Raw genomic sequence first — 27,974 nt, forward strand, 5'->3', positions numbered from 1 at the left:
CCGTCTGCTTCTCCCGGATGCTGGCCGCCATCTTTTCTGCCACTCAGGCCGGCTCCGCCCCCGTCGTCGCTACAGCAGCCGGCAGACGTGGCGCCCCGGCGAGGCGGCCCCTGCTGCCGCTGCGAGCGACCTGAGGCGCGGCGGGCGGAGCCTCCTCGCCCGGCGTCCCCCCGGCTCCTCGTATATCCCAGCCGCCGGCGCCGCAACTGGGGCTTCTTGGTTATCTTCGGGGATGGTTGGGAGAGGAGAGGGCGGCGGACGGTTTCCTCCTTCTGCTTCTTCCCACCGCCGGCTCTTCTCCCACTGAGGCGCCCGCGGCCCTCACGCGGGACGGGGTTGGCGGTGCCGGATGGGGCGGTTCTGAGGTGAATTGGCAGCGAGGAGCCAAAATATAGGGAAGGGGGAGAAAATGCCACGCTCAAAAAGTTGCTGCCGACGGGCGGGTAGCTTCTTACGCTTGAAACAGCTGTTAGAAAATATACAGGGTTTCATGGGGAAGGGCTGGCCAACATCCTAGATCTGACCACCATGTACCCCCCCCCCCAAAAAAAACCCCTTTTCTGTCTCTGTAGTAAAAGACTCGCATAAGATCATCATAATATTAAGGCTGCAATCCTAGCCCCTTACCTGCTAGTAAAACCTCCTTGGATTCTGCTGGATTTACTTCTCAGTAGACGTGGGTAGCCTTGCTTCCTAAATTATGATTTACCTCCAGGGCTACCACTGGTTTTATTATTCTTTTGTGATGGCTTTTGTTGTTGCTAAACCCAATAGTCACACAGAACCCCTGTCTTCAGAAGTACCAAATATTAGTGGAAAGAGAAGAAAGCCATTGTGGGAGTAAGAATCTGGCTGACATTAAGCCATATGCAGAGTAGACCCACTGAAATGAATGGAAACATGATTTCAGTGGGTTTGAGTATGGCTTAATTGGATATGGCATTGTATTTATATTATTTTGCCCAATACTCTTTATCTTATTCAGGGCTTGTATTCCTAACTGGATAGTCCAAGTTTGGCCTAAAGTCACAGTTCTCCAGGTTAACTAGTCAGAGAGGTTTACAAAGTGCTAGAAGTTGACATTTGGTCCTGTACACAAGCACTGTTGTTATTTAGGGAAGCTTTTTAATGTTGAATGTTTTACTGTTTTTTATATATGATGGAAGCCACCCAAAGTTGCTGGGGCAGCCCAGTCAGATGGTCAGGGTACAAAATAAAAATAATAATAATTTAGTCTACCACAGCAATTCATACACAAACCCACAAAAAGAACTGCTTTGGTGTGTCCCCCGCCCCATTAATTGGCCACTGTTGGGAGACAGATGGAGGAATGTGACTCTGTTGATTCTTCTTGATCTCTCAGCAGCTTTCAGTACCATCCACCATGGTATCCTAGAATACCAATTGTGTTGGAAGTATACAGGCAGTCAGTGTGGTTCTAGATCCAATTCAATGTGCTGCTTTTGACCTATAAAACTCTATGGCTCAGAACCCCAGTATATTCTGGCATGTCTATCCCAAACATACCTGCATCCTTCTCCAGAGCCCATCCCCCTCTTTGGGGATGCTTGGAGGGTGGTAACAAGGAAGAGGACCTTTTCGGTTGTGGTTTCATTGGTTTAATGCCTTTTGCAGTGAAGTCCACCTGGCATCTTTGTTTCAGCACCAGACTTATCTCCTCCACCCAGCTTTTGATGGATTACAAATGGATGTTTTGCTACTGCTGTGCCGGCGATTTCCTGTAGCTGTTATAGGGATTGTTACATTTTTGTGGCATAAAGTATTACTATTTGTTTTTAATGTGTGATAAGTCACTTGACTGGATGTGGGTAGCACTGTGGGTTAAACCACAGAGCCTCAGACTTGCTGATCAGAAGGTCGGCGGTTCGAATCCCCACGACGGGGTGAGCTCCCGTTGCTCTGTCCCTGCTTCTGCCAACCTAGCAGTTCAAAAGCACGTCAAAGTTCAAGTAGATAAATAGGTACTACTCTGGCGGGAAGGTAAATGGCGGTTCCGTGCGCTGCTCTGGTTCGCCAGAAGCGGCTTAGTCATGCTGGCCACATGACCTGGAAGCTGTATGCCGGCTCCCCCGGCCAATAAAGCGAGATGAGCACCGCAACCCCAGAGTTGGTCACGACTGGACCTAATGGTCAGGGGTCCCTTTACCTTTTACCTTTAAGTCACTTGAAGACCTTTGGGTAACAAATGACTGACAAGTCAAATAACAGTATTTAAAAAATATGTAATTTAAAGGTTGCTTTATGGGATAATTATTCTTACTGAGCAATATTACCACCAGAAATGTGTAGGTCCAGAGCCCTACAGCTTCCAAACCATCTTCATGGCAGGGGAGGAGGAAAAGTGTGCCAGAAGGAATAGTCTTCTTCCCATTGGAGCAAATGGCATGGGGATGGCATGTTCCGGCTCATTATGTGGCATAATTTCTAGCATGTTTGTGTCACTGGGATTTCAGGGTGTTAGGATTCAGCACATTTGCTTCTTCATGCTGCTGCCCATTCTCTAGGACCAGCAGGCCAAACATTGCAATTATGTCCTACCTTCCAAGGAGCTCAAAGGGACAAAGAGTTTTGCTCCTCCCCATTTGCATGTTAGGGATTTCAACCCTGGTCTCCCAGGTTTATCCACTACATCAATAGTGTAGCCTTTGTGAAGTGTATAGAAGCATTTTCAGAGGCATGTTTTTGGTGGAAGGGGGTAGTCTAAATTTGGGAATTTTTCTGTCTCATCCTTCAACCCCTCAGTGGAAACACTAAGTTTAGTTTATAATCTTTTCCATAAGTACCTGAACAGGAATCATATAAAATATATAAGAATGGGAATCCCCTATCACACTTTAGGAAGAAATAAATCAGTGTCATTTGTGAATCTTCAGAGCTATAATATACCAATTTTATTTGTAAAATGAAGCTAGGTAAGTAACACTGGACTATGATATAAGATATTCCTGTTTGCACTATTAACATTGTATGGCAACATGAGGATTATCATGAATCCCAGATGAAGCAACACCATTGTTGCACATGAAGATCCTCAAAAGAATCAAGTCCAACTACATTTGAATGCATATATATTTAATACTGTTAACTGACACATCGTTGATTTATTGCACTTTATATACAGTACATGTAAATGACAGTTCTCCCATAATACATTGCTGCAAGTAATAGAAGAGCAAACAGACACTGGAAGCCATAGAAAGCCCCAGGAAATAGATATTACAGTTTTAAACAAAAACTAATATTTACAAACTTATAATTGTACATGCAAATTTGTATTCTACACTATTTCTACATAATGCTAATTGTTTAATCCCCCCCACCCATGAAAGAGTTCAATCATACAGAAATGGTGCCTTCCTTTAATCCAAATTACAGAACAAAAAAATCAATGAATTTAAGAATGCTATGATAAAAGCATTCAGTGAAGTGTTAAAGGTACCTGAGCTGCCATAAGGAATACTGTTGCCCTGAATTGACATCTATTTGCGGATTCCATTCTTTTGCAGTTTATCCTACTTATGCTAGTATAGATGTAGCATTACAACTCTAATAAAGTAGTACATATTCAAATAATCACAATTAGGAGAACTTAAGAGGTTCACATCCTGTGCACAGAGGTTTTAAGGCAGAAATAGCACAACAGCATTTTCTTTACTCCTAGTACTTTAACCCAACAAAAGGCTAAGCTAACAAGGTCATAAAATCACAAAGTGCAAAGAATAGATTGCCAGGATGCACCAATCATGGGAAGTAAATTAAATCCACAGATACTGCAATATAAAATACAATGATCAAGACTTCTGTAGGGAACACAGATTATACAGTAGACCAGTGGTGTCCATACTTTTTTCAAAGAGGGCCAGATTTGATGAAGTGAAGGGCCATGAGGGCTGATCAAAGTTGTTGACCTTGTTTTTTAAGATTGAAGTTGTTGAGCTTTTTTAGGGCCAGATTAGGGCCCTGAAACGGACTTTGGACATGCCTACAGTAGACCAACATGTTTCTAAACTTAGAGGGTTCTATTCCATGCTGTATGAATAGAGTTTGTCTGCCCCCAAACATCTCCCCAACCTTTTGAAGCAGATTTTGAGGGAGGGGGGAGAATGCAGGGAAGAAGAGGGAGGAAATTCCATTGTGCAAATGGAAAAGCTTAATTGAATACAACCCATAGCAGCCCAAAATCCTTTCTTCCTGTAGCCTACAAATTTTTGCTAGTTTGGGTAGCCAGCAAAATCTCTGCATTCCTCAGAACGGGAGGGAGCTCAGTTCCAATGATTAGCATAACACGGGAGGTCTTTTAATGCTCAGCATGTCTGAGAGGTCTTTTAAGCAATTCTCCTTGTTCTTAAGCTCAAGGAAAAGATTGAAGCATGTTTATATGATGCTTATGATGTACCTGGAGGATTTTCAAAGCACAGTGCAACTGAAAATATTTAGGCCTGCAAAACCCAGGGCAGGGAGCAGGACATAAAGAAAAGCCAAATACAGTCCAACAGAAAACACTGTAAAGTTATCTTTTTGAGTAAGTGAAATACTTTACAATAAGGTGGATAGCTCAGTTGGTTAGAGCATGGTGCTGATAACACTAAGGTTACAGGTTCAATCCCCATAATATACAGTTGCATATTCCTGCATTGCAGGGGGTTAGACTAGATGATCCTCTGGATCCCTTCCAACTTTATGAGTCTATTCTAAGGTTCTATACTAAGGTTTACAGGACTCACAGTGTAGTATGGAATGTTTAAATGTAAGGATCTATGCTACACAGAGAATAATAATTCCTGCAACACTGCAATTCAAGATGTATTTCTACATGACGTTTGTTGCCATTCTCATAACAGGCACATATAGGGCCTTCAATGTGTGTGAATTTCTGCTTGCTTTCATTTGAACTTTGATATGAGTTTGGAGATACTCCTGCATGGTGTAGTGGTTAAGAGCGCTGGACTCGTAATCTGGTGAACTGGGTTCGCTTCCCCGCTCCTCCACATGCAGCTGCTGGGTGACCTTGGGTTAGTCACACTTTTCTGAAGTCTCTCAGACTCACTCACCTCACAGAGTGTTTGTTGTGGGGGAGGAAGGGAAAGGCGAATGTTAGCTGCTTTGAGATGCCTTAGGGTAGTGATAAAGCGGGATATCAAATCCAAACTCCTCCTCCTCCTCCTCCTCTTCTTCTTCTTCTGCATGCCCTTTTGACATGGCCCTTCTCTTGAAGTCAACCTCACCTTTTCTCTCAAATGATTGACATCTAAGTGTCCATGTTCTGTCTTAAGTCACTTATAACTAGCACATAAGAATTTGCTTACACTTCTATGAATTGCAACACCTTTACACACCAGCACATTTTTCTAATACCAAGGAAAATATTTGGAATGACTGTGGAACGGAAATTTAATTTTAAAGCAGCTGGGATACTGTACCACAGCTGTATTCAGTGTCATAAAGCTCTGTTATTCTTTAAAATATATATATATATATATATATATATATATATATATATATATATATATCTCTGACAAAAGTTAAAATGAGGTATTATGTTTAGCTTCCTTATTATAGTTCATAAGTAATAGCTAGGATACTTGAAATTCACTTAGAATGTAAAATATTCTCTCATCTCAACAAACCAACAAGTCAAAACTTACACAAAAACATGATTTCTGGCTATATTACAAACCAATGTAAAAGGGATTTGTGAATCTAGTTTCTGCTAGTGTATATTTGATTATACAGTGGTACCCCGCAAGACGAATGCCTCGCAAGACGGAAAACCCGCTAGACAAAAGGGTTTTCCGTTTTGGAGGTGCTTCGCAAAACAAATTTCCTATGGGCTTGTTTTGCAAGACGAAAATGTCTTGCGAGTTCCTGCGGGGTTCCCCCCCTTTTTCTAAGCCGCTTATCTGCTTATCCGCTAAGCCGATAAGCTGCTAAAAGCCGCTAATAGCGCTAATCCGCTAATCCGTCAATGGGCTTGCTTCGCAAGACAAAAAACCGCTAGACGAAGAGACAAAAAAACCGCTAGACGAAAAGAACGGATTCTTTTCGTCTTGCGAGGCACCACTGTAATATAAATGGATGGATGGTACAGTACATCAGCAGACAATTATGTCACCAGTTGCCTTATGTTATGAAGTGGGGCTGTGCTAAGGATGAGATTGGGGCACGGTGTTAAAAAGAAACCAAATAATGCAAAATGGTTTGGAAAGCTTTGTTTGTTCATCATTTTGAATCAAGGTTCAAAATGTAAAGACTGAGATTAAGCCATTTCCACGATCAAGTTGCAAGTCTGTGAGGATGAACGTGTGTGTTATCCAGTAGCAGCTAGCAAGCTTCTTAAATGCTTCATCATTCAATTTTCAGCATCCATGGTAGTGACTAATGCACTTCTGATTCTAACCTTAGAGTACGTCTGATGGTGCAATCCATAATTCTTTTAAACTTCTCGTAAGACTTTGTTATTGGAAGCTCTAAACAATTAAGGTGTCTCTTTCCAACAGGGTATTTTATATGCAGAAACTTAACTGCAGGCTCAGGATCAAAGCCAATGGGTGGGATATCACGAATGCCAGTTGCAAACACTAAGATGTCCTCTAGAGTTACTGCTGACTCACCACCTAGACCAAGAACGAGGAGTTTGATTAGCTGAAAACAGCTTTTACAAGATTTTCACATTAGAAGGTAAGAGTGAGTCAAGCTAATGATAAATTGACCATAGTTAATCATTACTGCAAATGTAAAGTGAAACTAAAATTCATAGGCAAGGCTTGTCTTAAGAGTTTGATAAATAGGAACTGAAGTATTTCTTTAAAGCCCCCAACACATTCTAGTTCAGATTCACTTAGGTGGGTCCATTTTTTCTTACCTTCTGTTTCCTGTAAGTAACCCATCCAGAAATCTAGACTTCTGGCTTTGTCTGCTCCCGGTACACAGTGGATAGCAAAGAGATCACCAAGAAGTTTTGCTGTAAGTTTCTCAGGCTTGTGACATAATATGCTACAGAATGCATCAGGATTCATCTGCATTTTTTCCAAAACACCAAGTGTTTTCAAACCTTGTCTAAAGCTAAGGGGGAAAGAGACAATGCATTGAACCAAGAAAGTGCTATGAGGTTTTTTTTGTTTTTAAAAAGATAGGAAAAAACTGCCAAATTAATTTGCATATTACAAACACCACTTTAAATTTCTAGAAGCAGTAATTCCTTAGGGCTTTGCTGGAATTATTAAAAACAAAACAAAACAATTTACTGATACATTTCTGATACATGTACTAGTAAGAATACTCTTGCTGGAGCTGGTACCAGCTACAGATTCTAATCAGTAATTTATTTTAGAGCTTCTAAATTTTCCTGAAAGCTACTCACAACAATGGATGGTGTCCAAGTGTGGCATCCAGCTTACAGGAATTTCCCTCTTTTCCCTTCTCCCAGGCAGCCCCAGTACACTCCCTGAAACCGTTCTGGAAAGTTGGGGGATCCTGAAGGACAGATTAGGGAGCAGGGAGGCTATAGAGGCAGCCAAAAAGGGAAAACCTGTCACATCCACAGGTAAAATGACGGATCTCGCCCCAGTGAAAGAAAGCTGCAGAGCTTCCTCCCTTGGGACACTATTAAGTATATTTAAGTATTCATCCAACAACTCAGTTTTTCAAATTTGAAACATCAAATATCTTTAAGCATTTTTGAGTAACAACGTAAGATGAACAACATTAAGAACAGGCCAGTGGCTCACCTAGGATCATATTCTCACAGTGGCCGACCAAATGTGTGAGAGAAGCCTGCAAACTAGACATGAGTGCAACAGCACTCTGCCTACTTGCAATTACCAGCAATACTTCTTTCACTTGGTGTCATAATAAAATTTTATATTTTCAGTACTAGTAAATGAGAGGGGAAGCCACCACTAGAACAATAAATTCTTCATAACACGTGAAACTTGACTTGTAAAATTTTAATTTATAAATGCAAAACATGAGTTAATTCACATGGAAAGAGTGTGGCTACAGAACCCTGGAGTATAAACTGGAAATGTATAGTAATGGGTTCTACATGCAAAACAAACCTTTCAAAAGGTAAAAGTGTTCTCTTTATGACATGGTAATTCAATATCTCATTCACCAACACATTCTTATCATGTAGAGCTGTTACAGGTTTCAAACATCCAGCAATGGCGAGATATTCAGAGCAATCACTTATTGCTGATTCTAAGCTGTTCAGAGTTCTTGCAGATTTTATCTACAGTAAGAAATCAAACATCAACTAGTTAATTTGATGAATAAATTCAAATGGATAGATGCAACTTCCTCTTTGTTTCAGATCTTATGTCTGATCACTTTTGGCTGACAAATAAGTGGCGCATATATTATGCCAACTATTGCTGAGAAAAGAAATGCCCTCAATACCAAATTGATTTAAAATTAAGATGTTAAAAGAGAAAAAAATACCAAGACCCATCCCTATAGTGCTATGCAGTTATAGAACAACCTACCTTCTCTATTGTCTGCAGAACAGTCACATCAGCAACATCTTCAATAGTTGGTTTCACATTCTCTGTGCCATAAACAAGGCAGTCAAACAAGGTCTTGGAAAAGAAGCTAGGAGATGGCCCTCCATGAACCAGAGAAACTGCTATCATTTTTCCAGCTTCATAGTATAAATTATCTTTAAGAGCTGAAAGTACAACATACGTAAAATAACTATTGTGCTTACTAAATGCAGCTGGGATGAGCCCCAATCAATCTAACCAACTGCACACCTTCTTCAATATTCTGTTTCCCATCCAATAAAATGCCCCTGGAAGCCCAGAAAAAGTGCACAGAGGCCACAGCTCTCTCCCCCATTTGTTGCCAGCACTTAGTGCTCAGAGGCACCATGCATCTGAACAAGTGCCCATCTTCCATGAATTTATCTAAATCTATGTAAGCCAACTGTACTTATGGGATACAAAAGAAATGGGCTGGACATTTATGCTAAACCACCAGGACTTGTCTGTTTCCCTTCCCCACTGCATACCCAACCCCTGTGGTCACAAAAAGCCGCCCTGGGGTTTTAGTCAGAAAGGAAACTGAGCCATCAACTCTACTTCAAGAAACAACTGGGGCAAATGCTCAGGGTTTCTTTTGGTATGCCAGCAAATATGCTCACCAGAGCTTAACAAAGGCAATTTTCATTACCCCAAAGAACCATGACTTAAAACTGTATTTAATAGTTCTCCTGTCCCTTGATACATAGTAAAACACTAGAACAGAAGCTGCCTCCTCTACTTGTATTGGTTTTTGTTACCTGAACAGAGTCAATAAAAACTCAAAAAGACAATTACCAGCACCCCTCTAACTGGAGTTGCTCCATCCACTATTACCAATTTTGCTATTTCTGAGCAGCCTAAACAGCAAAGAGAGTAAGGAGACTCCTATATAACAAAGTGAATATTCCTATTAATATTAATTGGAGTATTCATATTACTGAACTTGCATTACACAGCCAGTGTGGTGTAGTTGATAGAGTTTTTGAATTTAGATTGTGGTAAGATCTAGGTTTAAATTTCTGCTCAACCCATGCAGTTTGTTAGGTAGGAAGACACTTGCTTAAGATCACCTAATTCACAGCTTGCTGCACACCACATCAAGAGTGCTCCGAACCCAATGGAGAAGGGAAAAAGAAGCATACAGTCATACCTTGGATTTCAAAAGCCTTGGCTCCCGAACAAATCAGCTCCTAAACGGTCGAAACCTGGAAGTGAGTGTTCTGGTTTTCGAACGTTCTTTTGGAAGCCGAACGTCCAACAGGGCTTCCGCGGCTTCTGATTGGCTGCAGGAGCTTCCTGCAGCCAACCAGAAGCCGTGTTTGGGCTTATGGACGTTTTGGAAGTCGAACAAACTTCCAGAATGGATTCCGTTCAACTTCCAAGGTATGACTGTACCCACTTTCCTCCAAAAACATTTCAAATGTTTATAATTTAGGCTTACCTTGAGAATCAAAAGACAATATTTTTGAGGAATCGCCTTCAAAGAGCGAGGAGTTCTGAAGGTGAAGAATCAGTAATAGAAAAAAATCTCCCTTTGATGAATCCATATGTGTTTTTCTCCTGCAGTTTATGTACTTTACTTCAATAGTATTGGCAGGATTGAAGCTCCGCTTCTGAAATCCCTTTAAGGCGCTATCCCAGATGTTTCGTCTATTGATATTCAGTCTTGTTCGTTTGGTATTAATTTGTGATCTTAATTCTCTCAGAATATTGGAAACTTTTCTTTGCTGCACTACAAGTTGCCTGCACAAAATAAAAGGACTGTTTTATTAGCACAGCATCTACTTAGGTTTGTACAGCAATAGTTCTGGGTATAGATAACCATGTAACCTCAAGTTGCCCAATTTTTTAAAGAATAAATTACTAATAATCCTAATAATTAGCTAACTGAAACTGCTAACAGCATGATAATCTCTCTCTCTTTTTAGAATCATCGTAGGTACTACTCAAAACAATTCAATAGCATTTAAATAAGGAAGCACAAAGTTTCTTGTTGAGAACAGGGTCAGACAAAATGCTGATAAACAGCTGTGCATCATCTCTTTAAATACTATGTTCCCCACTCAGTTATGAATATCAATAAAATCAGTGTAGTGAATTGTATTTAATACTATACAAGCAGACTTCCACTAGTGTGATGGGACCTCTCCTTCTCCTCTGCAGCCCCCTGTGCATCTCAAAAATATGCTCCAGAAGGTGTCCCAACTTGGAGCAGATTTTTGAAGGTTTATGGGGGCTTCAGATGCAGGAGAGGAAGGAGCAGTTGCATATAACCCCCAATCTCTAACCTTAAAACAATGGTCTGGATCAAAAGAATCATTAAACTATTTCCACAAGCCTAATCGGCACTATCTAATTGTGATATCTTCATACTGCAATGAACTTCTATTTGTGCAAATGTTATTTTCCTGTCCTTTCTTCCTGCCTTCAGCCAAAGAATCTGCTCTGGGAGGTCAAAGAAACATTTGGAGCTGATTTGGAGGCCAAGTCAGAAGGTGTGTGGGCAGGAGTAGAAGGGAAAGCCCCATCGTGTATGCTGATATGACAGTGGATCTTGCTCAAAGTTGTTTCATACTTGTTCTCCTGCCCGTAGCAGTCCCCAGTGGGAAGTAAAATTCCACTGGGCTGCAAGCTCAAGGTCAAGGTCAATCCCTGCCCCCAAATTCAATCATCCAGTATAAAATAAAAAAAACATTGGCTGACAATTCAACATTTACTTACGTTTTTCTTAGTGTCAGATTCCTCACGGAAGGGCTAATCACGGAGGAAGGGGATATCAGTCTGTTATTCGAAGAGGGGAGATCTAGTTGTGAACACTGAGTAAAGGCATTGGGGCATATCTTTGGGGACCTAGAAGGGAAGAAGCCCAACCACCTTGTTAGTTGAGCTAGCCACACCCTGACTCAGAAACAGCTGAGTCAGGATACAGGTATCTCCAGCATACAATATTGTGCATGTCAAGTGTACAGTCAGTAAATTACATTTTTTTTTGTATTGTAAATGAGTACTTCAGGTTTGGATTACTTCTAGATGCAAACAGAATAAGATTTGCACCATGTCCTTAAACAAATTACATGCTTTATGCTACTCCCCATTCAAAGAATACATTGCAGGCTGCTTCTGAAGTCCCCAAGTTTCAGAACAGCTTGTTGGATGGAGTGAAGAGCTGCTACAAAAAACTCTGGAACATTATGTGGAATTCATGATTTAGCCCTTTGATCAGTTATTATTTTTAGGCTCTAACTATAATTTGATAGTGCCGATGTTCACACAAGCTTTGCCACATGAATGAACAAGAATGAGCTGCAGCAAGCCTTAAATTTGATAGCACATCCCTACTGTCCAATCCCAGTGCAGGCTGGAGTTCAGGGGCAGAAGGTTTTGCTTTTGATTACCCACCATTTGCCACATCCTCTGGATCTGGAATTGGGGTTAGTCTTAACCACAGTTAAACATGTCAGTTTCAGTAGCTATGGTTTGAAGCTGGCACTGAAAGAAAGTACAGGGAAGGTGGCTGCTTGGTGCTAAAAGGCAAGGAATTCCATAGTATAGGTGCTGCCACACTAAAATATCAATTTCTCACAACTGTGGAATGAATATTACATGGCACCTTTAACAGTGCCAATTTTGGTCAAGTGACATATATGGAGTAAGGTGATGCCGCAAGGAAAACATTCCCAAGCCATTATGGGCTTTATATAACAACAGTTAAACCTTAAACTTGGCTTGAACAAATCGGCAACTAGTACAGATCTCTGGGCAGAGGCATTATGTGCCGACAGGGCCTTACTCCTGTCAGCAACTATGCTGCAGCATTCTGCATTAACTGCAGTTTCCAGGCAAAGTGAAAGGGAAGCCCCACATAGAGTATACTGAGTTAATCTAATCTTGAAGTCACCAGTGCTTTCCCAGCCCAGGAACAGCTGAAACCGTCATACCAAATGCAGCTGGTAAAAGACACTTTTAGCTACTGGGGCTACCTGGGCCTCCAGTGGCAAAGCTGGGTCCACAAAAACCCCCAGACTGCACATCTGCTCCTTTGGGCATGGGGGTGGACCTCAGCCAGGACAGGCAACTGACCAATGTTACAGACTGCAGAACCAAAAGTAAGAACTCTCAACATCCCCCAGCCATGTGGGAAGAGCGAGCATAAACATGAGGTTCACTGCAGTTAATTTCTGTTCATTTACATTGCATTCAACTGTGGTTTAGCATGATGTGTGAACACTGCCTGTTTGTTTCCACACAGCTGCAAATGAAAGAACATCACATGCCTGACAAGGAAGCCAAGATGGGATCCAGGAGACTGTCTGGGACATTTGGGTGACGGCTCTTCCAGCAAGCTATCGCCAATATCTGTTTTTTCTGGCATGCTCCGAGAACGCTTTCGCCATTTCTTACAGTTCCCTGTGTAATGAAATTAACACAATTTCTCATCCAAAATCTTTAAAAAAGTTTAAATTAATTCAAGTAGAATGGTGAACAGTTTCATACCAGTTGATTTGGCAAGGATAGTTCTACATTCTATGCATTCCCAATTTTGCTCCCAACTTGTTAGTGAGGAACATGCCAAGTGAGTTCCACTCGAACCACAATATTGACAGCGCTTTATTTCCCATTTGCTAAAAGAAAACAAAAATGCATTTTAAAAATTAAGACCGTTAAACTTAAAAAAGAGAAGAGTTAACTCAATGTAACTAGTTATGGCTTCACTTTGCATCAGTATATTTCCCAAGATGGGACATAAATTTCAGTTGCAACATATATGTGGTAAAATGGGAGGTGCAAGGTCAAAGATTACTAATATTATTTTATATTTAATATATTTACCCTGGCTCTCTTTAGCAAGGGATACAAGATAGCTAGCAATAATAAATAATACACTTTTAAAAAGAATCAAACATAACTCCACAGCTGCAAAAGCACACTGGGCAGGACTCAAATGTTCTATTCTGCTCACAGAACTAGCCATTCAGTTCAACCTAATGGTAACTCAGCTCTACAGACAGTCAAAGTATGCCACCCCCCAATGCCTTCTAGAAAAACCACCACTTCACTGAAGGAATAAAAATAATGATAAAACCTTCCTAGTGATGGCATGGGGCATGGACCAGGTCCTCTAATGTTGACACACACATAGGGTGCATGCTTTCCTGTTTCTTCAGAGTTTCAGATTTCTAAACATGAAGACCTAATGACTGGCAACATAAAATCAATATGCCAATATCTTATTACAAGGAAATAAAACTCACCAGGCAATTTAAGTTAAGGATCACTAGTTTTGTTGTCTTAGTATAATTCCATATATAGTATAAGGTGATCAACAGCTACTATGACAATTATGTCCTACCTCCACAGCTGGCCCTATAGTGGGGCTTCCTACAGACATCTAGGGAAGGTCATTGCAAAAACAGGATGGTGGACTAGATGGGCCTGATCCACCAGGCACTTATGTGGTCATCATCATGTCCAACTGACTTTGAATTAAATTAATTTAATTATGGATGGAAGCAGGACAAGATGACATTCCTATAAACTATGAGCATATTTAACATGCTTATGTCCAAGGACCACATTTATTAATACCTATCAGGCTCATTGTAGTTTCTTCCATTTTCGCAGAGGCAGACATTGATGTCACAGTGTTGGTAGCACTGAAGAAGGTCCTGGTATGCATTCTCTTCCAGTTCCCAGGAGGCATCTCTGGAAACATTAAAACTTATTTGAACATTTCAAGCCTACACTGCAGCTTTCCTTGTGTCAATAGTAATATATGATTTTATCAAAAGAAGATGGAATCTACAGAAAATCAGTAGCTGTTGGATAGTCTATGCTTTTGTAATTCAGATTTCCCATCTATCGGAGCAAGCTGATTAACCCCTGGGTTCCTGAACAACCAGCATTTACAAAATTTGGAAAACTTCAAAAAAAGATTTCCCACATCCCTTTCTAGGGTTAAATGTTGCTTTGTATTGTGTGTGTCTTGACAAAAATCATTTGTCTCCTAATCTAAGTTTCTGCGCCTTCGTCTCTTAAGAAATGAGTTGTTAAAATACTTTGCAGTAGCTAAAATGTTCAGTTCTTTCCATATTGCATCTTAATTTCAACCTTTACTATTAAAACTAATGAAAAACATGCCTCCTGCCCTTAATATAAACCCATGAAAAAAGCAGCTTAATAGAAAAATGATACAAAATAATACACCATAAATTTCAAAAGAGAATTAACCATGTATATCTCACTCTCCTGTTAAATATACCTAGTGGTATACAGCTTAATAAACCCGTACAATATATTCTTAAAAATAAAACAATATTTTGGGAGATACTTACTTTTCTGGAATATGTAAGCCCATTCTCAACATTTCATTCTGAAATTTCTCTTTATTATTACATACTGGGCATCTAAAGAAAAATACCCCTGCACTTAGCGCTTGACACTGGATCCAAAAGAGAGAAAAATGATCAGTAAATCAGACAAGATTCTGGATGCTTTTGAAGATGAGGGTACAACACAGTATCTGTAGTAGGCTATATTAATGACAATTTTTTTTAATGATCATTACCATTACTATATTTATTTATATCCTGGCTCCCCCCACAAGCAGGCCTGTGCAAGTGAAGATCCCAGAGCCCACACAGGTTCATATGAGAAAGAAAAACTTTCAGATAGCTTGGACCTAAGCTGTGTAGGACTTTATAGGTCATAACCAGCACATTGACTTATGCTGGGAAACAGACTGGTAGCCAGTGGAGCAGTTGTAACATTGCCTGCTATATCCTGTTACTTTTGCAAGTGCTTCCTAGTTCTGAGCTTGTAAAGCTTCCAATGCAAAAAGCACATTTACTCCACGTTATCAGTAGTTATAGCTAAAGAGTACAGGATGAGTTTGGCAGTTCTATCCTGGTTTAGAACAGAAAGCTGATTTTCCCAAGTACATGTTACTGCATTTGCTCATATTCATTCCTTTTATCGTCCTCCCCAATCTTACTGATGACATTTAGATTGTAAACTTCTTTGAAGTAGGGATATGGAAATTTGTGTGTGTACATGCATGCTTATGCTACTCTAGGAAACACCACTGATGCTCCCATACCAGTTATTATAGAATTTGTGACTCTTATTCCAGTTAGCTTTTAGTGCAGGGGTGGGAAACCGTTTCTCCCTGGTGGGCCAGGTCTGTCTTTGCCCTACCACCATGGGTAAGATTTGCCAGGTGGGTAGAGCCATCACCTACCAATCATCTGATGTCGCAGCGATATCAGGTAACAAGCCTCTCTAGGAATGTTCTCTGTGTGCCTCTATAGCAGGCATGACCAAACTTGGCCCTCCAACTGTTTTGGGACTACATTTCCCATCATCCCTGACCACTGGTCCTGTTAGCTATGGATGATGGAAGTTGTAGTTCCAAAACAGATGGAGGGCCAAGTTTTGCCATGCCTGCTCTATAGAGGCTTCTCAGGTTCATGAAGCAGTTTGCATGGAAAATGTTGCTAAATATGAAGGTCTTTCTATAATTTTAGCAGTGGTTTCAATGCAAACCCATTCATGATCCTAAGCAAGGTACACTCTCACTGCTCATCAGCTGATCAGGATCAACTGATGGGTGGGTAGGTGTTCATCTTGCTTCAGCAAAAGAATAGTAAGGAACTCACTTTAAAGTTCTTTGCTTGAAGCTGAATTGGTCCCCAACCTGAAATGAAGTCTCCTGGAAGAGGGCAAAGCTGGCTGGCTCCCTGAACAGGAACATTCAATTCTGCAACATTTTTATTGCAGGTCCTACTTGAATTAAACTATACAAGTGCTTTCCATCATTGTACAGCATACTTCTTTTTAGTAGTAAAAGGAAGTACTATTATTGTGGTGTTCTGGACATACCTGCAAACAGTCTCTATGAAACCAAGCGTTTTTGCAGCACGGACTTGCCAAAATGTTATACGATGGTGCATGTTCAACCAACTCTAAACATATGGTACACTGTGATGATCCTTTAGAGGTTGGGGAACGTTTTTGTGTGGGTCGGTGTTTCCAACAGTATGACCTGAAAAATACAGAGCCACTGCAAGGTTATTACCTGTAAAAGCTTACTGACATTCCAAGCAACAAAGAAACATGGGGCAACTTAAGACCAACAAATTTCTCTTGGTATAAGCTTTTGTGGGCTGGAATCAACATCAGATATGTAAAGTGGTCACCTAAGTGGATATGCATATATAAACAATGTGTACAGAGAATGGTGTTTTTAAGAACCAAAGTACAGTGGTGCCTCGCAAGACGAAATTAATCCGTTCTGTGAGGCTCTTCGTATAGCGGTTTTTTCGTCTTGCGAAGCAAGCCCATTGACAGCTTAGTGGATTAGCGCTATTAGCGGTTTAGCGGCTTTTAGCGGATCAGCTGATAAGCGGCTTATCAGCGGATCAGCTGATAAGCGGCTTATCAGCGGATCAGCGGCTTAGGAAAAGGGGGAAAAAAGGGGGGGGAACCCGCAGGAACTCGCAAGACATTTCGTCTTGCGAAGCAAGCCCATAGGGAAATTCGTTTTGCGAAGTGCCTCCAAAACGGAAAACCCTTTCGTCTAGCGGGTTTTCCGTCTTGCGAGGCACCACTGTAAGCCAAATAAGCAAGCAATGAATGAAACAGCAGTAGAGGTGTTGCATTACTATGCACAGCACAAATGGTGATATCTCTAGCCAATGGTGATATCTGGTCTCTCAGGATTTGCGAGGTGTATATGTGGTTGCAAGATGAGAGAAGAGCAAGAGGGATTCATATTTTTATGTGAGAGGAAATCTGTCATGCAAGTGGGACACCACAACTAGATATCATCCAATTTATGTATTGTATTTAAATAACTCCACATTAACAAGAACTTTGGAACTTGCAGCTTTATGACTCTAGTTAATTTTACTAAAAGTTAATGAACATAACTTACGGAAAATTTTCCCTGAATTGGAAAATGCATCCTCTCTCTACCCCACAAGGAAAGTGGTAACTTCGTTTGCATCTGGATGCCACACAACCAATTGAAGCACCTCTTTTCTTACAGATAGCACATTTCTAAAAACAAATACCACCAGTTGTTTAATTTTTTTTGTTTTAGTAGTTATTCTAAAACTTATTTTAACCTCTGTTTAAAAATAAGAAGCAATATATAACTGTATAAAATGTATATGAAGAGAAATGCGCTGTTGAATAAGTCATCACTACTAGTCAAAACAATAATGAGCCTTTTCTCAAATGTCCATGATTTACTATACAGTGGAACCTCGACTTACGTACGGCTCTACTTATGTACCATTCCAGTTATGACCTTCAGTAGGTGCTTCTACTTATGAACTTTTCTCTAGATACGAACAGAGACCTTGCCAGCAGCCTGGAGCTTGCCCGGCCGCCTGCGGAGCAGCGCTGAGGTCTCTGCTGCTGGGGAGAGGGCCCCCACCCCACCCCCAAAGCTGTGGAAGAGGTGCCGCCTGCAAGAGGCACAGCAGGGCGCACTGTAGCCCCAAACCCCGCCGAGGAACTAACCTGAGGAAGTCCAGAAAAGAACCTGGCCTGGCAAGAAAAAAAGTGACCCTGGCTGATGGAAACCAGCTCGTTACTGACCCTTGCCCCATCCCCAGCTTGTAGCCAGGTAAGCCCACCCACCCTCAGTGCACGTAAGGAAAAAAAAATGTTAATTTTTTTTCATCTACAATACTGTCTTATTTATTTTACAGTACAGTACAGTACATTATTGCCTTCATTTTATGGATCTATGGTCTTGTTAGACAGTCAAATCCATGTTAAGTTGCTGTTTTAGGGGATGTTTTTCATCGTCTAGGACAGATGAATTCACTTTTCCACTACTTTCTATGGAAAAGTGCCTACTTATGTACATTTCTAGTTATGACCAGACCTCCAGAACAGATTATGGTTATAAGTAGAGGTTCCACTGTAGTTCATTTTTCTATTATGTAAATGAAAATGTAACTAGCTTTCTTTTCTCTTTTGGTTTACTACAAAACCAAGCAATAATCCTGTCATCTGCATAGCACTCATTCAGAATTGTCCACTATCACTAGTATTTTGTATACAGAACTCCAGCTAATGTGAACATTTAAAATGCTGGTTTTCGATCTTTCATATTTGCAAATAACTTTATATAACAACAGAACAGCATTAATAACTCTGTCTTAAAAATATATGCAAGTATCTTACTCCCAACTGCCACTCTACATCTTCAGTACTTCTATTTGTGGCAGAAATTTCCAACATGCTTTTGGAATTTCTAGAACCTTTAGTTTAGAGATTTGATTAATTTTGCTTAATTTTTGCTTAGTTTAGAGATTTGATTAATTTTGCTTAACACCAATCATAGAAGTTAACTGTTTTTATACAGGTTATCTGAGAAGTGATTTGGCTTTCTCATCAAAAAAATAAAATAAAAAATAAAATAAAATAAAAATAAAAAAGGAGAAAAGAAAAGAAAAAAATAGCAGCATCGTTTACTACAACTATTTTTTTAATTCCCTGGGTTTTATCTACAGCTATCCTAACCATTAACTAGAAATGACTGCTTAATGCTATACAGATTTCTTTAACCAAAGCAGTTGCATCAATATCTGCTTATAATGCCAAAGAAAGACTGTCGCCTTAGTGAAACTCAACTATATCATATTTTAGCATATTGTACTGGTATACATGATGCTATGTCCTTCTGGTCAGACAACTCTTTGGAACAGACTCAACATTCAATATATATTCTTACCAGTCTTGCAGCTCGATTAATTTCTTTTTGGATGTCCTCAGGTAAAAACCCATAAAAACCTTCTTCGTCTTCACCTCTCTGCCAAATCCCACTTGACATTAACTACAATAAAGGAATGGATTACTGGTAAGTTATTGAGAAAAAACATTACTGCAGACACCCACGTACACATGCTCTGCTCCAGCTGATCATAATACCACCCAAGGAGGTGTTAGTTTTCACTATAGCAAAGTACTTAGAACTTTGCAGGTTCAAAAGAAAATACTTACCACACAGTAATAATGAACAGTGAGATTGTAGTCCTTGTAAGTCCTCCTTTCCCCATACTTTTCAGGACGGTCATCAGCCCGTTGACAAAATTCACAGGCTAAAATATTAAGAAGCAATTTTATATAGCGTGTTAGTTCTCTGAAATGGCACTTTAGATGTTTAACAGATGTTTCAAGTTGTAAGATATACCCTTCTGACACAAAGCAACAATATCTGGACACAATGGGTTGCATCCAGTATCCCTTCCATTCAAAGAAGGGACTGAGATCTAGCAGATGCTCCTGCTAGAGGAAAGTGGGGGGGGGGGAGGGAAGCATTGTGTGGCATGATGTTCAGAGACAGGAATGAACTGCAGTGAGTGCCCCTCCTTTGCACAGCTGGGGAGGGCATTTGGAAGCACTGAATGAAGGGAGCATGACCCCGAAGCTCCCTGTGGTGCATTTCTCTGTGCTGAACTATGTTTTGGCACCGAGGTCACCCATATTTCTGGACCAGTGGCAATTCACAACCACAGACACATACACTCCCTCTTGAAAAATACGGAAACATTGCATCCAGTTGTTGAGTTCAATAGCAAAAATCAGAACTAAAACAAAATTGCTAGAACACTGTAGATTGTCCAACATGGGGGTTTTAGTGACTATCTAGTACGGATAACAAAGCCAAGAACATGATACATAGAGGATGAAGCGTTCTATGTCTGAAGATTTGGGGAAGGGACTGCAAGGGAAGGACAAATCTAATTGCAAGGTTAGGTATCAGTTTAAGTAAATCTTTCAAATTCCGTCTGCCAGTAATTACTGCAGTGTTTGTTTGTAGCAGGTTAGTGTGGTACAGAGGTTAGATTAGGACCTGAGAGAACAAGATTCAAATTCCATCAGCTAGAAAGCTTACTGGTTGACCTTGACCCTCTCTCAGCCTAACCTACTTCACAGTACCTTTGGGGGGATAAAATGGGGAGGAGAACAATGTATGGAACCTTTAGCTCCTTGGTACAGCTAGGCTTATTAAGAATGGGGCAGAGTGACAATGTCCAAGAATAGTTAAATATCCAGTCCCTGAAACAATTGTTACATGAATTTGAAGTGGCAAATTGCACTAGCATTAAAAACAGAGGGTTTTTTTTGTACAAATCCATGATTGGCATTTGGTTACATTAATTCAGGCTTCCTCAACCTTGGCCCTCCAGATGTTTTTGGTCTAAGACTCCCATGATCCCTAGCTAGCAGGACCAGTGGTCAGGGATGATGGGAATTCTAGTCTCAAAACACCTGGAGGGCCAAGATTGAGGAAGCCTGCATTAATTGTTTAAGTAAACATGCACGGTACTTACTCAATTTCTGAAGGCAGCCAACAATGTTATCACTCATCCTAGCGTTCTCCTTCCAACTGTTAAATATGGAAGGGGGAAAAAAATCAGTTGCAGCATACCTGATTTTAGTCTTTTTAGTCTAGTACCATACCCAGTATTCTCTGTTTCAAATTAAAAACAAAGTACAGGAAACAGAATTATTGGTTTAACTACTCAGTATACTTTTCTGCTGTCATGACAAATCTGGCTTCAGTTTTGTATTAATCAGTAGTTCATTGAAATTTGCCATTATTTTTAAAAGTAGCTACAACAACATTTTTAGAATAAACTTGAAATTCAGAAAAGCAAATACATTATCTTTTCGGTGGTACAAAATTATCTGGAAGAAAATAAGCTCCTAGCGTCCTTGCAGTTAGCTATTTTGTCTCTGTGAGTCAGCTGAGAGTCCTGCCTTCAGTCTTCATCCAGAAAAATAAGATGATAAGGAACAAGTGAAGAAAAAGAAAAAAAGAGGGAAGGAGGGGTAGGGGAGGGGATGAGAGGGGAGTTGAGTTTTTGTGTCAACTGAAGAGGCAAGCAGTGAGATGAGATAACAGGTCACAAAGGTATTACTTTGGAGCAATTAGGTCATAAAGGCTCTTGCTCTGGGACAGTATAGTTGTTATCCAACACTCCAGAAAGGCACCTCATGAGCCAGTAAGCTTATACAAAAGGGTATTTTGCCATTATAAATGCCTCTTGCTCCCTTGGAATGACTTGGAATGTTCCCTTGGGTACCAATCTAGTAGATACCCAATAAAAATCTCAGTGGTAAGTTGAATTTCTAAGCCTGCAAAATAAGCCACTTTGCAATACAGCAAACCCCAAGATGCAAGTATCTTCCATGCCTAGTGTAAGGTTAATACTTTGCTTAAAATCTTCTTCCCAAACACAATATGTCAGTTTAGGTTAGCCTCCAACGTCCCACTTCTCCAACAAGCAAAGATATCACAACAGTTTAGCTTGGCTAGCTGGAAAGGAGACTAATGAATTTGCACCACTATTGCTGCATTACACTGACCATATGTTAAGTTTTGAATGAAAAGCTAATTTTATTTGTTTTAGGAATACACTATGCACCAATAAAAAGTTCTGAAACAGATACTACATAGAAATCCTAGTTATAAGCTCCATGCAGGATCATCCATTTGGTAGAAAACAGGTCTGCAAAAATAAGGCTTTTGCCTGCTGCTCAAAAGACAGCTTGCAGGGATTTTATTCCACAAACAGAGCTCCAACAAGAGATAACTCTCTGCCCACCCCCCACTTCAGAGGATGGCTTCCAAGAGGGACATTGGTTTGAAATTGGCAAAAGGCCTCTGCGTTGGCAACAGTATTTAGCTGACTATACAAAACAACCAAATCACAAATCTTTTTTGTTTTTTGATTACCTCTCCTGAAAAAATATTCTTTTCTCAATAATTTCCAAAGGCATTCAAGATCCACTAGCTCTAAGTATTTCAACTGATATCATCTGTATAGGTAGGGTTTCCTGTGTAACATGGACAGAAGCAGATGGGAAAAGTTACAACCTTCACTATCTTCGATCATTCCTCTTACAGAAAAAGAAACTGGGAATATTTTATTATCCTAAACACTTGTCTACCCAGAAATAAGCAAAATACTCCTGAGTAAGCATCTTGAGGAGCACAGCAGAAGTTTCCTAAATTTAGCAGATGGATAAAGAAAGGTATGCATGTGCACATAGTCTTAATGATCTTTAGCAAACTTTTATTTCCTCTGCAGGCTTTTTTGTGGGGTGGAACTTCGGTTATCCGGATCATGCTAAGTAATCAAAACACTATTTTAAAAAGCTTTATTTTTCTATTCCCAGACAGGTACAACATGGGTTACAGAAATACATTTCATACAAGTCAAGGCTGATACTTTTTATCAAAAATGAATAAACGTAACAAGGCAGGTTTTATTTCAAACTTGAGATGGTGTCATGACTTCAGATAAAACAATGGCAAAGAAAAGGATCCAGCTGGGGGGCTGTATCCTGAGCTTCCTCACCCCTGCAAGCCACTCTGACAGGTGGGTAGGACTGTCCACCTGTCAATCACCTGATGTCACCATGATTTCAGAGAACCTATCTGCCCCTTATGCTGCACATCTTCAAGTCAAAGTAGCGCTTGAAGTCATTGCCGAAAACCATTTTCTTCACACCCTGCTTTCAAGCAGGGACAAGCTATATTCCGAAGTTCCCTGTTCTCACTGGGGCTTGAAGTCACCCCAAACAGCTGATTGGTGCTGACTTCAAATCCCAATTTTGTCAGGAATGCACTCCATCTGGGAGCTCTGATTGAGTACTCCTGAATGGAACCAACCCTAGCAGGTCTTGGAAGCCCTGCTTACCAAGAAACAAGCAACAGTACACTTTACAGCAGTCTTCCTCAAACTCGGCCCTCAGGTGTTTCTGGCCTACAACTCCCATGATCCCTAGCTAGCAGGACCAGTGGTCAGGGATGATGGGAATTGTAGTCTTGAAACATCTGGAGGGCTGAGTTTGAAGAAGCCTGCTTTACAGCTCCCAATTGTTCGTTTGCAGCCATGTTTTTTTTAACCTGCCCCACACCTGATGTCATATAAACCACTCTGAAGATTTTCCCGAATCAAGTGGTACAAAATTTTTATGAAATAAAAAATAAATAGAAAAATGACTTGGGGCATGGCTTGGAGAAAATGGCTTTGTGGGTAAAATTAGGACCCCTGCTGGGCCAAAGGTTCTCCACTGCTGAGATAAAACAAAAGAACACCTACAGCTAACAGTCACTTTTGAGAACTATGGAAAAAATGTTGTGTGTATTAAAAAAACCAACAACTTATTTTGGAGCAAGTCTGATTTCAAAGTCAAATCTACACTACCACAGTCAGTCAGTTTTAAATAAAATGTTCTAAACAAACAAAACAAGGAAAGGAGACAGAATTTCAAATGCATGTTTTCCCTTCTGTTAACAGGCAACAAAGACAAGCTTTGCACTTCAGGAGCTTTCACAGATGCCATTTCAGTTCACTGTATGTGTCCTGAATTTAAATATGAAATGGTCTTAAGTTCACATTGTGGTTTGTGACAGCCTAATGCTACCACTTGAAAGGAAACCACTGGGCTATTTGTTTAGCAAATCATATTCCGTTTTTAGCGGAAATGCTCTCTAAATTGAAGGACAGCTCCAAGCAATAATAACCAGCCTGCATGTATTATACACTGCAAATCTGAAATGACTTAACATTCCTGAACTTAGGAAGTATCTTAGAGTCTTTTAGCTCAGTTTACTCAGAACTGTCCACTGAATTCAATAGGACTTGTTTCCTAGTACTTTGGACGTACAACTTACAAACCTACTTAGACTGTAACCCAAACAGTAACTTAAGAAATCTCACTAGAAAAAGGAAGATATTTCAGCCTAAGGTTCTAGGGTGTCCAGTGGAAACAGGGAAGATAACCCTATGAAACAGAAGCACATGTGTAATATATGGATGCTGAAATACGTCAACTGCTTCAGCCCTTTCACTACTTATAGAAAAGAGTGCTCCAACCATAATCAGTTGCTAAGTTACAGTGATCAACTTGACAGTAATAATAATATTATTTATACACCGCCCATTTGGCTGGGTTTCCCTAGCCACTCTAGGCAGCCCACAGCATATATCAAAGCATAATAAAACATCAAACAAAACTTCCCAATACAGGGCTACCTTCAGATGTCTTCTAAAAGTTATGTATTCTTTATCTCCTTGACATCTGAAAGGGGGGGGGGAGGTGTTCCACAGGGAGGGTGCCACTACCAAGAAGGCCCTTTGCCTGGTTCGCTGTAACTTCACTTCTTGCAATGAGGGAACCAGCGGAAGACCCTCGGAGGAGGACCTCAGTGTCCGGGCTAAACAATGGGGGTGGAGACATTCCTTCAGGTATACTGGGCTGAGGCTGTTTAGGGCTTTAAAGGCCCAGTGGGGAAGAGTCAGTAACGGGACGTTATCTGCTTAGGGCAGTGAATGACTGAGAGCATCACCACGGTGGTTGGGAAGGAAGAGACAAATGAGAAATGAACTGAAAAATGGCTCCTTGTCACCTTCCAGCCTTGCAAAATAATGGCACAAAGGGAAGCAAATGTTATTCTCTTTTTGTAAGTGCTTCTCTGGGTTGAGTTGCTTTTTTATTTCTGGCATTGACAACTGTGTGGCACACAAAAATTCAACAGGTAAAGCTTTTCCTGACATAAAGGAAATGATGGGAAATGGTTTGTTTGCACCAGCTGAATTCCTGTATGACATGTTTCCAGACTATGAACCTGCCTGCTCTTTAAGTTCTGCATTTCAGGCTCTACTCCTAGATGTCATTTTCAAAGCTGAGGTGGGTAACTGGGATTTAGGGACTCTTGATTGATGATGCCCCAGTTGTGAAATAGCCCCACTTTAGTGCATTACACTAATGCATAGGGGAGGTTCCCAGTGTGTGAATTAGTGATCAAGGTATCCCTATGCAGGAAAGGACATAGTGTAGCGCAATTGTAGTTGATGGTAGGCATTCTTCTTTCCCATTATCTGTGGTTTCGTTTTTCTGCTTTAAATTGTTTTAATTTACAATTTTACCTTCATAAGCCACAGTATAAAATGATTAAATTAATGATTTTAACTTTTTGACAGGCGAAAATTTTATTATTTAGAGCTCTGAATGAAAACCCTATTGTTTCCTTGTTTTCCTCTCAATTTTTGTTTTGTTTTAATTGTAATGTCAAGTGTTGAATTTAAGAATGTTTTTCAATATAAAATGCTAGCTGTTAAATGTAGAAAGAGGAGCTCTGTCACAATAAAAAAAAATGTGGAAAAACATATTCCTGGGGATTTCAAACATATAGAAAACAGGCATCAGTGGGAAGAAAGAGGGGCTGTAAAAAATAAAATCCTCAGTAAACAGCCCTTTAAAGCAAACAAATAAGAGTTTTATCCTACCTTAAAGTTAATAAAGTCACTTTAGCATAATCTACTTTGAACCAACTTCACAATACTATGCATGTTTACTTAACAGCACACCCAACTGAATTCAGTGGGGCTTACTTTCAAGTAAGAGTGCATGACTAGGGAGTAAGTCTTGCACAAAACACAGCAAGTCTGATATGCACAGGATCACACTATAATTCATCAGCCTTAATGGTATTTTCTGTAGCATGGCTGTCCCTCAAAAAAATAAAATAAAATAAAAATCATCTTTTAAGCATGTTACAGATTCTCCTACTGTATTTCTTTGAGCAGAAGTAATTCTGTCAACCACTCGAAAAACTGTAACTAGACAACAGTACGTTGCCATCTGAAAGAAAAGCTGGGAGGGGGCTGTACAGTATATCTTTCTTCTCTTCTCCCACCCAGCCAGGAGGATGGAATAAGATATTGCTCTGGAAAGAAAAGACTCCAGTTTTGAACTACACAAAGAACTGAGTACTGAATTTTGGGCTCTGGGGGCATTAGTGTGTGGTTTCTCTCTCTACATATAAGGGTGTGGAATACTTATAAATATACTCCAGTATTACAGAACACCAGTAAAACATCCAGTGTCTGGCACTTTAATTACAGTATATACCTTTAGGCAGCAGGCATAGAACATTCCTCTTCAACCAGCCTTTGCTGATTCACATTCAATTAAATGTGTAGTAGGAGGGGAGATTTTTTGGTTTGCCTTTGTTCCTATTTTTATTGTGCATTTTACCTTTTTTATATTGTATTTTTATGTTGTACCACCCTTCATCTGTAGATCTCAGGGCGGTATACAAATTTAATTGACAGCAATACAGTGGTACCTCAGGTTAAGTACTTAATTCGTTCCGGAGGTCCGTACTTAACCTGAAACTGTTCTTAACCTGAAGCACCACTTTAGCTAATGGGGCCTCCCGCTGCTGCTGCGCCGCCAAAGCAAGATTTCTGTTCTCATCCTGAAGCAAAGTTCTTAACCCAAGGTAATATTTCTGGGTTAGTGGAGCCTGTAACCTGAAGCGTATGTAACCCGAGGTACCACTGTAGTAATAATACCAAAGGAAACTGAAGTCAGGTAAGTGCTTCTCACCACTCAGACCGTAGGGTGCGCCCAACAACATTAACATTACCCTCCTATACCAACCATGATTTGTACCCGGATCCTAGTGCATATTTACTCCGAAGGCAACCCACGGGGAGAAAGAATACAAGGGCCCTCGGGATGAGGCCAATGGCTCACCTAGTCCAGCATCCTGTTCTCACAGGGGCCAACTAGATGCCTGTGGGAAACCCGCAAGCGGGACCCGAGCACAAGAGCAACTGGCATTCCGAAGTAAACCCCACAGCAGTTTACTCTCGTGTAAGGATGCTGCAGAACCGCAGGTAAATGCCAAAGCAGCTGCTTTGCATGCAGAATGTCCCACGCTCCGCCCCCGGTCTCAGGGTTGGCAGGCGCTCCCTGCCTGAAACCCCGGAGAGCAGCTACCAGCCAGAGCAGGCAATACTGAACTGGACGGGCTGATGCTTCGGCGTCTCCCCGAGCGCCGCGGGAAAGGCGGGAAAAACGCCCTCCCTGCGCGCGCCCTTCTCCCAACCCCCGCGGCCACCATTCCTGCCCCGCGCACCTCAGGCTCACCTGCGCGATCCGTAAAGCGGGCGGACCCGCACCCTCCCGCTCGCACGTCCACTCCAAAATAACCGCCGGAGCATTCAAAACTCCAGCATCCGCTTGCGTCACAAAGGCGGCCAAGGACGCGAGGAGGAAGCCCCGCCCCGCCCCGCCCCGCGTCTTTCCGATCGCTAGGTCGGACGCTCGGCTGTTCTTGCCTTAATTAAGCAGAATTCCCGGATCTCCGAGGGACATCTGTTAATCGGACGCTCGGCTGCTGCTGTCTTGGTGCTCCTCTCATTCTGTCTCTTAGCTGTCGTAGGAGGGAGGTGCTTGCAGTGCCTTCGCTCCTCTTCACCTCCCGCGGTCCGAAGCCTTCGGGGCGACGCGGGGTCGTAGCGGCGAAGCCTCTCGCTCGCGGGAAAAGCGGCCGCGGCGGGGGACTGGCTTCAGTTTGAGCCTGGCTTGCTCGCCGGGGACGTGCATTTT

The 27,974-nt window shown here is 41.1% G+C and overlaps 2 protein-coding genes and 3 long non-coding RNA genes across 8 annotated transcripts in view; 3 read left to right on the forward strand and 2 right to left on the reverse strand.

Annotated features, from left to right (window-relative positions):
• Positions 1-137, reverse strand: part of SCFD1 (sec1 family domain containing 1) — a 47,205-nt gene extending 47,068 nt beyond the window's left edge. For both annotated transcript variants that reach the window (XM_081861365.1, XM_081861364.1), the window contains exon 1: positions 1-137. Coding sequence is in view for 1 of the 2 variants with exons in the window: in XM_081861364.1 (XP_081717490.1) it covers positions 1-31 (31 nt within the window). In the remaining variant the exon portion in view is untranslated.
• Positions 85-8,072, forward strand: LOC309344880. The gene is made up of 3 exons (XR_014157918.1): positions 85-219; positions 6,519-6,699; positions 7,448-8,072. It is a non-coding gene; the product is annotated as an uncharacterized lncRNA (long non-coding RNA).
• On the reverse strand, positions 6,216-27,609 carry G2E3 (G2/M-phase specific E3 ubiquitin protein ligase). Its single transcript, XM_081860404.1, is given in 17 exon segments — positions 6,216-6,415; positions 6,418-6,635; positions 6,884-7,083; positions 8,079-8,251; positions 8,505-8,686; positions 9,982-10,283; positions 11,262-11,390; positions 12,815-12,947; positions 13,035-13,162; positions 14,127-14,243; positions 14,873-14,979; positions 16,419-16,581; positions 17,473-17,597; positions 19,288-19,389; positions 19,557-19,654; positions 20,891-20,946; positions 27,513-27,609. Coding segments are annotated over 17 exon segments (2,352 nt in total). The 5' UTR covers positions 27,587-27,609; the 3' UTR covers positions 6,216-6,370.
• Positions 8,698-12,927, forward strand: LOC309344862. The gene is made up of 4 exons (XR_014157912.1): positions 8,698-9,751; positions 10,247-10,329; positions 10,972-11,035; positions 12,790-12,927. It is a non-coding gene; the product is annotated as an uncharacterized lncRNA (long non-coding RNA).
• Positions 21,224-27,974, forward strand: part of LOC309344910 — a 38,604-nt gene continuing 31,853 nt past the window's right edge. For 2 of the 3 annotated variants that reach the window (XR_014157930.1, XR_014157931.1), the window contains exons 1-2: positions 21,224-21,679; positions 22,391-22,598. This is a non-coding gene — a long non-coding RNA (uncharacterized lncRNA). The remainder of the gene's footprint in view (positions 21,680-22,390; positions 22,599-27,974) is intronic. The other variant, XR_014157932.1, reaches the window with a different exon arrangement.

This window comes from Podarcis erhardii (assembly GCF_964252035.2).
Source record: "Podarcis erhardii genome assembly, chromosome: 1".
Taxonomy (NCBI): Eukaryota; Metazoa; Chordata; class Lepidosauria; order Squamata; family Lacertidae; genus Podarcis; species Podarcis erhardii.